At 46.8% G+C, this 10,000-nt stretch overlaps 1 protein-coding gene across 3 annotated transcripts in view; it reads right to left on the bottom strand.

Moving 5' to 3' along the window:
* Positions 1–1,770: 1,770 nt before the first annotated feature.
* Positions 1,771–10,000, bottom strand: part of LOC130169701 (uncharacterized) — a 14,125-nt gene continuing 5,895 nt past the window's right edge. For 2 of the 3 annotated variants that reach the window (XM_056376637.1, XM_056376635.1), the window contains exons 5-14: positions 9,831–10,000; positions 9,475–9,651; positions 8,453–8,496; positions 7,740–7,960; positions 6,600–6,655; positions 6,087–6,301; positions 5,447–5,721; positions 3,130–3,243; positions 2,919–3,060; positions 1,771–2,448 (exon numbers count right to left, since the gene is read on the bottom strand). The exon at positions 9,831–10,000 is cut by the window's right edge and continues 4 nt beyond it. In XM_056376637.1, the coding sequence (XP_056232612.1) occupies positions 1,949–2,448; positions 2,919–3,060; positions 3,130–3,243; positions 5,447–5,721; positions 6,087–6,301; positions 6,600–6,655; positions 7,740–7,960; positions 8,453–8,496; positions 9,475–9,651; positions 9,831–10,000 (1,914 nt within the window). In that variant the 3' untranslated portion in view covers positions 1,771–1,948. The remainder of the gene's footprint in view (positions 2,449–2,918; positions 3,061–3,129; positions 3,244–5,446; positions 5,722–6,086; positions 6,302–6,599; positions 6,656–7,739; positions 7,961–8,452; positions 8,497–9,474; positions 9,652–9,830) is intronic. The other variant, XM_056376636.1, reaches the window with a different exon arrangement.

Below are 10,000 nucleotides of genomic sequence, written 5' to 3'. Positions count from 1 at the left end.
AGTGTTTTGTGAGGTCACGCTGATCTTGACCTTTGACCTTTGACCTTGAGCCACAAAACCATCGTCATCTTCATCCTTGAGCCCAACTGAATGTTTGCACCACATCTGAAGAAGTTCCGTCAAGACATTACAGAGGTTTATAACAACCTGAAAACAAAATGGCTGCCGCTCTGACTGTCACGTCAGTAAGTAAACGTCGGTGCAGGCTGTTACAGCAGGTTACAGTTGATGTGTGGCTGTTACACCATAACTTACCAAACACAGGGTGAGCGCCACAGTTGCTGCATCCACCTCGTACTTCAGCGCCCTCTTGTGGTGGCAGCAGGATAGAAGAGGACAACAAGCCAAGTGTGAGTATGACAGCTCTTATAAATACATGAAGCCAACTACTTACTTTATTATTTGAGCCATGTTCCATATTTATTCAAACAAAATCATTGCTGTTGATAATACACAGCTGTGGCCCTCTGCAGGCTGCTGCAGGAGTGATATTGCCTGATCCTATACGTGCAACATTAAACTACTACTATTATTAATTTGGTATTAATGTTGTGAGTAATGAAGGGTCAGGAAAAGACAGATGTCCTCTCTCCTGTCTGTCCTCCACCTGTCAGTGTGTCCTTCACTTTCCTTGTTATTGCTTATTATCGTGTAAGAAAGAAATATATACATTCAATCATCCTGAATCTGTCCTGGTGCCTTTCAACTATCTGGTCGAGATCTAGTGACTGCAAAGGCCATAGCATGTGATTCCATCTTTATTTTTATCTGATAATTAGCTAATTATGCTAATTGCACAAACTACGCTACATACAAGCTCTTACCATATGAACAGTAAGTCAAAGATGAAGGATCTATTCACAACATTAAACACACCTGTAGAAGACATTTACCTACAATGAGGCAACACAAAACACACCATGTCTAATCTACTAAGTGTATATTAGGGCTGGGCAAAACAATTATTTTTGTAATCGATTAATCTAATGATTCACTTTTTCAATTGGATTCGATTGGATTATCGGTTATTTTCCCATTATTTGGCTTATATAGCAATTTACATTTGCTGATTTATGTATCTCAATGAAAAAACACAAATTTTTTCATTCCAACATTTTTATTGTTTTCACCAAAAATGACCAAATTCTAAATTAAATTCAAGTAATGAAAACAATAGTGCAGTCTGAAGTCTGAGGTCGCGTTTAACAAAAAATAAAATGAAATAAAATAGTTTCAATAAATAAAACAAGTTCTTGTTGAGCTAGGAACTAGGAACAAAGTGGCAGTAAAAAAAGAAAGTATTCAAGATGGCCGCTGAGACAACATGGCGTGTGGGTGTAGGAAGCTCATGTAGGTTAAAGGTTAGCTGCAGGTCCTTGTACTGGGATGTACTCCAGGTATGTGTGTGGACACACCTGCTGTCATGATCGCTGCGTCAACTCTTGAGTTATGGCCAAAAAGTGTTTTCTGAGGTCATACTGACCTTTGACCTTCGACCACCTTCTCCATGAGGATCAAAAGCAGAGTTCCTGCAGCATATGGGTCATTAACACATGAATGTTATTTATAAAGTCAAATAGATGATAAAAGCAGGGTGTGCTTTAGGGCGTGGCTACCATGATCTGCCAACCAATCAGGACAAAGGATAGAGTGAGTCACAGATTTGAGATGTTATTCAGTCAGAGGTTTTCAGCCTGTTTTCACCAGCTGAAGTCAGCATCCCATAGTGTGAGTCATGGATGCAAGTTTGACTGAAGTCAGGAAACAGGCAGAAGAAAACTGTCATTTATTGATCTTAAATCTCAAAACTTTCAGTAACTGTAAAGCAAGTCGATACACCAATGTTCAGTGAGTCCCAGCAGGACAGAGTCTCGTTTCCAGAACATGAACACAGATTCATGTCTGGAGCGTTTGAAGGTAAAACTAAAGAATGAAAGAAGTTTCCTCTTCACGTTAGGTCCAGCTGTGATGACAGGTATGGATCCACCTCACACAGAACATCAATCAGAGCTGAACTGGCTGCCGGTCCTTTTCTTCGCACCATGTCGATCACCTCTCGAGCTTTCTCTGCCCTGCCCGTTGTCGCGGCAGCAGACTCCATTTCACCGCCAGTTAACACCTCGCAGTCCAGGAGTTTATCCAGCAGCTCACGAACAACAGGTCCTGACACTCTGTCGATGAACTGAGTCCGAACAGACTTCAGCTTCTCTTCTGCTGAGACACTCGGAGTCCCTGCTGAGACACTCGGAGTCCTTGCTGAGACACTCGGAGTCCTTGCTGAGACACTCGGAGTCCCTGCTGAGACACTCGGAGTCCTTGCTGAGACACTCGGAGTCCTTGCTGAGACACTCGGAGTCCTTGCTGAGACACTCGGAGTCCCTGCTGAGACACTCGGAGTCCCTGCTGAGACACTCGGAGTCCCTGCTGGACCAGGACCTGGAAGATGAACTAGAAACATACTTGTGTTCAATAAGCACATCTCTAGTGTATAAGCAAATTGAATCACTGATGATAAATGTTGCTGAGCTGAGAATTGAGCCTTATATACACAGCTAATGAAATGTGGAGGTAACCAGTCAGCAGTCCACAGCGATCACACCAGGCCGACCGTCACTCTGTAAAATCCATCAAACACCGTTTCTTCAGTGTCAACTCTGATCTAACGTGACCAGCACAACACGGGACAGTGACATGTGACCGTGTGACCGGCTGACCAGTTAAAACCACATGAACGAGATGTGGAGAAACAACTGGAGGAGAAGTGACTGTCACACTTTCTCAAAGACACAGATTTACAGTCCTTATTCTTCACAAAGCTCCTCAGTCCTACTTTTCTCACTGGCTGGATACACTGGCCAGTGAGACCCTTTAAAGCTGGTTCAAGTGACTGTAGAATAAAAGAGGATCCGAGGCTTTACCTGGCAGGTGAACCTCACACTCCCAGACAGCTGTCTCCGCCTGGTCTCGGACCGCCACAGTGGTTTCCTCTATGTTTGCAGGCAGGATGATCTCAAACGTCGGGGGATAATTTGGTCCAAAGTCCAGGTCAAAGTCATCTTTCTGAAAAGCAGCAGCACCAGGGTCAGTGTCTTGAAGTAACCGACATCAGCTTCACTCTGAAACACTCACCTGAGGCTGGACTTTATGGGCCTTCGGACAGTGAACGGTGTAAGTTTGGTTTTTGATGAGTGTGCATTTGGAAGGCTTCCGGATGAGCACACAATCTTCCTGCTTTGCCTTCACCTTGAGAACAATCAGAACATTTCATTAGAGGGTTCGTCCTCAGCAGAGCCCGATAAAACAGGTCAGCTTCACCGGGCTGGACGAACAGGACGGTGAGGACGAGGAAAAAGACAGACCTGCGATGATCTGTCCCTCTGAGTGACTTTGTTGTTTGATGTTTAACAAACCACGACCACATCCTCTCCTGGCCACACCCACCCACCACTGTGTTGTTTGTCCAACATTTGTCCATCTCCGTTTAATCATCTCCGTTTTGTCCAGCTTCAAAAATAAAACTAGAATCTCCTCCTCGTGGTCATAGAAAATATTAAACATTTGTCAGAGTGTTTTGTGAGTTCACACTGACCTTTGACCTTTGACCACCTAAATCTAATTGGTCTATCCTTGAGTCCAACGTTTCTCAGTCTTTGTTCTTCTGTGTTCTTGTGGAACTTCATCAGTCTCAGCTTCAAGTACAGATCAAATATCTGAAGTTTTATCCCGGACGCATCGCTACGTGACTTGTGTGGACTTGAGACAGCTAACTATCCCAGAATGCATTTCACCAGGACTGTGAGCCAGACTCAAAGCTGAAACTAATTTCACTCTACGACCGTAATTATATCACTTCATTAAGTTTTCATGTTTTTCCGTTACGACTTCAAATATGAGTCAGTTTATCTAGATCACGCCTGTTTGGAAATTTGCTCCGGCGTTTTGGCAGATGTGAGAACCGTCCTGCCGGGAGAGAGCGGTCAGAGAGCGGTCAGAGAGCGGTCAGAGAGCGGTCAGAGAGCGGTCAGAGAGGCGTCAGAGAGGCGTCAGAGAGGCGTCAGAGAGCGGTCAGAGAGCGGTCAGAGAGGCGTCAGAGAGGCGTCAGAGAGCGGTCAGAGAGCCGTCAGAGAGCCGTCAGAGAGCGATCAGAGAGCGGTCAGAGAGCCGTCAGAGAGGCGTCAGAGAGCGGTCAGAGAGCGGTCAGAGAGGCGTCAGAGAGGCGTCAGAGAGCGGTCAGAGAGGCGTCAGAGAGGCGTCAGAGAGGCGTCAGAGAGCGGTCAGAGAGGCGTCAGAGAGGCGTCAGAGAGCGGTCAGAGAGCCGTCAGAGAGCCGTCAGAGAGGCGTCAGAGAGCGGTCAGAGAGCCGTCAGAGAGCCGTCAGAGAGGCGTCAGAGAGCGATCAGAGAGCGGTCAGAGAGCGGTCAGAGAGCCGTCAGAGAGGCGTCAGAGAGGCGTCAGAGAGCCGTCAGAGAGCCGTCAGAGAGCGGTCAGAGAGCGATCAGAGAGCGGTCAGAGAGCGATCAGAGAGCGGTCAGAGAGCGGTCAGAGAGCCGTCAGAGAGCGGTCAGAGAGCCGTCAGAGAGCGGTCAGAGAGGCGTCAGAGAGCGGTCAGAGAGCCGTCAGAGAGCGGTCAGAGAGGCGTCAGAGAGGCGTCAGAGAGGCGTCAGAGAGGCGTCAGAGAGGCGTCAGAGAGCCGTCAGAGAGGCGTCAGAGAGCGGTCAGAGAGCGTTCAGAGAGGCGTCAGAGAGCCGTCAGAGAGCCGTCAGAGAGCCGTCAGAGAGCGGCCAGAGAGCGGCCAGAGAGCCGTCAGAGAGCCGTCAGAGAGGCGTCAGAGAGCCGTCAGAGAGCGGTCAGAGAGCCGTCAGAGAGCGATCAGAGAGCGATCAGAGAGCCGTCAGAGAGCCGTCAGAGAGCCGTCAGAGAGGCGTCAGAGAGGCGTCAGAGAGGCGTCAGAGAGCCGTCAGAGAGCCGTCAGAGAGCGCCGTCGCCCCAGTACAAAAAGATGAAATTTGATCCGAGTTGAAATATAATATTTGTTGCTGCTCGTTAGTCTGAGAAGAAGAAGTAAAAGTATGTGATTTTCTGGACAGTTGAACAACAGCTCTGCCTCTCTGAGCTTCTGTGTCAAATACACCAACACACTCCAATAAAATAAAGTCGGACTCTGTGCACTCTGCACTGAGAAACGGCTCAGGACACATCTACAGCAGCATCACTAAGACCTGGACCAGGACTCACCTGGACCAGGACTCACCTGGACCAGGTGAATCCTGCACTCTCAATGTTTCGTCAAGGTGTTAGTGAGATATCATGTCCACGAGAATGAGACGGACGGTCGTACGTATGGAGGCGTAAAAACAAAATACCACTTCATCACGTGAGTAACTTTATCACAGAATCTGATACTGGTGAGACTGACAGTGACGCTGTAACATTTCCTACATTCTTACCTCATCCAGAAGGACGTTACTTGGCAGCAGATGCACATTGAGGCTTTGCTTCCGTGTTATTTGGTTTGGTGGTCGGAACAGCAAAACTTGGCAGCTAATTGGTTTCTTGTTGTCCAGAAGCCTCAGTAAAAGCTCCCAAGCCCAGACCAGGCCAAAGCAGGAGAGATGAGGGACTTTGACGATCACATGAGTGTCTGTGATCTCCAGCGGGTCGATGACGCTCATTCCATCATCAGTGATGTGGACGACAGACAGCAGACCTTCAGAGAGCAGAGCTGTGGAAACACAGAGACGTTCAACATCTGGTACAACAGCAGTGATCGTCTGATTCTACGTCTAGGAAACTTAGTCACTGAAGAATTAAACAGTTCACGCAATTCATCAAACAACCGTTGGAGGGTGGGAAGCCGGTGAGGGATTGTGGCTGTGCTGCTGCAGGTCAGACTGCTCTCAGTCAGTCAGGGTGAGGTCCACAGTTCCTCCATGTTTGTTACGGTCATCAGACTGTAACTGTTACACTGTCTGGTTCATAATGAAACCAACAAACGTCTGAGCTGTAATGAACCCTGCAGCCTGCAGGGGGCGCCAACAGGACTACAGAGTTTCATCAGTGCTGTAACAGACACTATCATTTGCTCACCATCCTTTGTTTCACAGTGAGGGAGGTGGAGCTGACGGACGGCATCCTCAGGACACTGGATACTGATCAGCGGCCCTGCAGCCGCCTTGCCAGCTGATTGGAGGAGGCTCTCGTCCCATTGGACAGTCCTGTAGAGCAGCTCCGCCTCCTGATCCATAACAAACACCAGTCCAGTTGAAGTACACTGGAACCCGCCCGGACCAGGACACCTGAACCTGTAGGACACAGAAGGCTGAATGAGCCCAGTGGACCTGTTACACTGAATCTGTCCACTTCATGAGAGACCAGAGGACGAAGGAGACAAACAAGTACAGCTGTTAAAGCTGACTGACAGCTGATCCAGCTGTGATCCAGCTGTGCTGTGGTCATCAGAAGCTGTTGTCTCTTCACACAGTAACACATTGGCCAGTGAAGGAGAGCGAGGGGGACGAGAGCCATGAGACCCCCACACTGCAGAGGCTGAGGGAAGCTGTGGAGGAGGAACAAGGTTAAATGAGTTTATTACATGTTTACCTGTATGAGACTTGTGTAGATTCTGATCTCAGCTCAGGTGTGAAGCTTGATGGAGGCTGTGATACAGAGAGAAACAACATCAGCTGTTGATCTACTACTATAATCAACTCGTGTTGAGTGAAGCAAACAAATATTCTCTGCATGGACTGACTGTCACAGGTGTGAGCTGCCGTCATTCACTTACAGATGATTATTATTTACATCTGAGTGTTTGACGCAGCAGATTCTGCAGCCGCTGGAGGCTTCTGATGATTAGACATGAAGCTGCAACAGGCTTGAACTTCAACATCTCAAAGCAAAACAAGACATCAAATACCCGTTGAATAAGTTATGAAAGTATAAAAGTAAAGTACAATCTCCTCCTCCTGGTCGTATCCCTCCGCCACTCAGACTAGTTCCAGGTCACCTCCTGTGAACATGAACCATTGCTGGTTGAAGTAATGGCTAAAAGTGTTTTGTGAGGTCACACTGACCTTTGACCTTTGACCACCAAACTCTAATCTGTTCATTGTTGAGTCCTGGTGGATGTTTGAGCCAAATGTGAAGAAGTTCTGTCACGGTGTTACTGAGATATCGTGTCCACGAGAATGAGACGAACGGTGTGAAAGTAGTCGGAGCCACATAATGTGGTGAATAGTAATTAGAATAAGAATAATAGAATAAGGTGAATATTAATACAGTAGCTAGAAGTGTTTCTGCTGAGGTTACAACATGTTTATATATGTTGTTATCATGTATCATGTATACATGTTTATATGTTTATAGTTTCCCTGCTGATCTATACATCTCATATAGTACAGTGTACTATATGAGTACACAGTGTACACATGTGAGTGTACTGACTGAAGTATCTGGTTTGAGACACAGCCTTTATCAATTATGCCCCATTCCTATGGAACACACCACCTACAGATATCAGACTGATCTCTTCACTTCAGCCTTTAACTACAAATGACTTTCCTGACACAGGTCTGAAGTTTTGCACTTTGCTCTGCACTTCTGTTACAATGCTGTAACACTAGTCTCGATGTCAGATTGGTTGATAAATTCAGAAGAGAAGACTGGTGTGCCCAGTGTAATCAAAACCTGTGAGACATTAAATCTGTCTGGAATATCAGGATACATTGGTTTTTCTCTCACCTTCATCAGCTTTGTGTCGTCCTCCATCTCCTCCGACTCGTCGTCCTTCATCTCCTCCGACTCGTCGTCCTCCGACTCGTCATCCTCTATCTCCTCCGACTCGTCGTCCTCCGACTCGTCATCCTCCGACTCGTCATCCTCCGACTCCTCCGACTCGTCATCCTCCATCTCTTCCTGCTTTGTGTCTGCTGTGTTTGAATCCAGCTTGACATCAGAGTCACCTGATGGGAGGAGAAGACACACGGCAGATGTCAGAAATCAGTTTTTGTTGTTCCTCTCTTCATCAGATCCGAGTCAGAGATGAAGTCAGAGCATGTGAGCAGAGTCCAACAGCAGCAGCTCAAAACCTCCTGTCATCACGGTTTTCTATTGGCTGTATATCAACCAGAGACGATGTGAGTTCACAATAATGCTGACAGGACTGTCGAAACCACCATCTCAGACTGAACTGACAAGTCCAAGTCAGGAGTGATGCACAACAGTCCTGTTCCAGCACTAAGCTTTAACCAGCACAGAATAGTTCTTCATCCTGTTATTTCAGAGTCTTTTCTGAAGTACTGCAGTGGTGCAGTAAACGCAGTAAATCCAGGACCAGTTCTGACCGGAAGGATCCAGACTCCCTCCAAGCGAACAGTCTGTAGTTCTGTAGGAGCTGAGCAGAGGTTTGTATTGACAACAGATTGATGAATAGCACACAGAGTTTCAGTACTCACAGGTTTTGTCTCTGGAAGCTTTAATCACCCTGTTCCTGCCGACCCTGTGGGAACAAACAATATGATCATGCCGGTAAAAGACTTTTAAAACCTTCTGGACGTTTTGACGGTCCGGCAGCCGACCAGGATCTGAGCCGTGGTCCTGCACACACTACCAGACTGGATACCAAAACAAAGACCAGAGAAACTCAGATTACATCACAGAGAGGGGGCGTGGCTTCGTTCTCTGCTCAGGACGCCATTACTCCATTACATCTTTACATAGAAAGTAGTTGGTTGCTGCTGTGTTAATGTTTAAAATATAACATTAGTTCCTCGTCTGAATTAAAGTGGCGTCTCCTTCATCATATCTTGATCAGAAGGTTGTTTTAATAGTTTTGGGTGGAGCTTTGGGCGGAGATGAGCACTTCTGTCCCTCACGACCGGAAACTGAACCCTGTTAGCTCAAGTCAGAATAAACCTCCATCCTCTCACTGTTGTGTACCAGCAGTCTGTTCAGTCTGAGCTCCATGCTGTCACAGGTAATAATGACTGCTGAGGATCCAACCACATTTCTACTCACTTCATTATTTGCAGTGGCTTTTCATTCATTCACTCATTGTCCTCATTTCATTTGAATACAGTATTTTGTCCACGTTGGGATCGTGTCAGTGTTTTTCCAGAGAGCTGATTGGCTGGTTAGAAAGTCTAAGGTGATGTCTTGAATTAATCCTGCTTCAGGGCAGGTGAGCCTGTTAATGAACTTCTGTTACCATGGCGATGTACCACGCCACAAAGTGAGCCAGCATCTGTTAGACTGAAAACCAGAGTTAAGCTCAGATTAAGATGAGTGACCCTGTTGGTATCCCTGATCTGCTCATGATAACTGACATCTGATTGGCTGACATGCCTGTCATCGTTCTCCTCTCACAGCTTCACTGAGGAGTTTGGACGTTTACAGGAAACACTGGATCTTTGCCTGATACTGTGTTTAGTACGACACTGCTGAAAGGAGAAGGGACTGACTCCGCCCCTCTACTGACCTCAGAGTCGCCAGTCGACAGTCTGGACTCTCCAGAAAAACACACAGATCCTTCACTCCTGAGTCCCGCAGGTTGATGTTGTGACTCAGGTCCAGGTGTTTCAGGTGGGAGGGGTTGGACTTCAGAGCTGAGGTCAGAGAAGAACAGCTGATCTCTGACAAACTGCAGTGACTCAACCTGAATAAGGAATAAAAGATGTATGATGAATGATATACTTTATTTATCCCCAAGGGGAAATCCATGTGTCCAGTAGCTCATTGGTAATAATCATAACAGTTAATAATAAATAAAAAATAATAAAATACTTCACTTCAAGATAAATTACATTTAGTAAAAGTAACAGTCAGTGAACTGACCCCAGAGTCTCCAGTCGACAGTCTGGACTCTCCAGAAAACCACACAGACCCTTCACTCCTGAGTCCCGCAGGTCGTTGTTACTCAGGTGCAGGTGTTTCAGGTGGGAGGGGTTGGACTTCAGAGCTGAGGCCAGAGAAGAACAGCTGATCTCTGACAAACTGCAGTCCTC

The sequence above is a fragment of the Seriola aureovittata genome, chromosome 5 (assembly GCF_021018895.1).
Source record: "Seriola aureovittata isolate HTS-2021-v1 ecotype China chromosome 5, ASM2101889v1, whole genome shotgun sequence".
NCBI lineage: Eukaryota > Metazoa > Chordata > Actinopteri > Carangiformes > Carangidae > Seriola > Seriola aureovittata.
The sequence above is the reverse complement of the archived record's forward strand: the minus strand, read 5'-3'. Positions and strand labels throughout refer to the sequence as shown.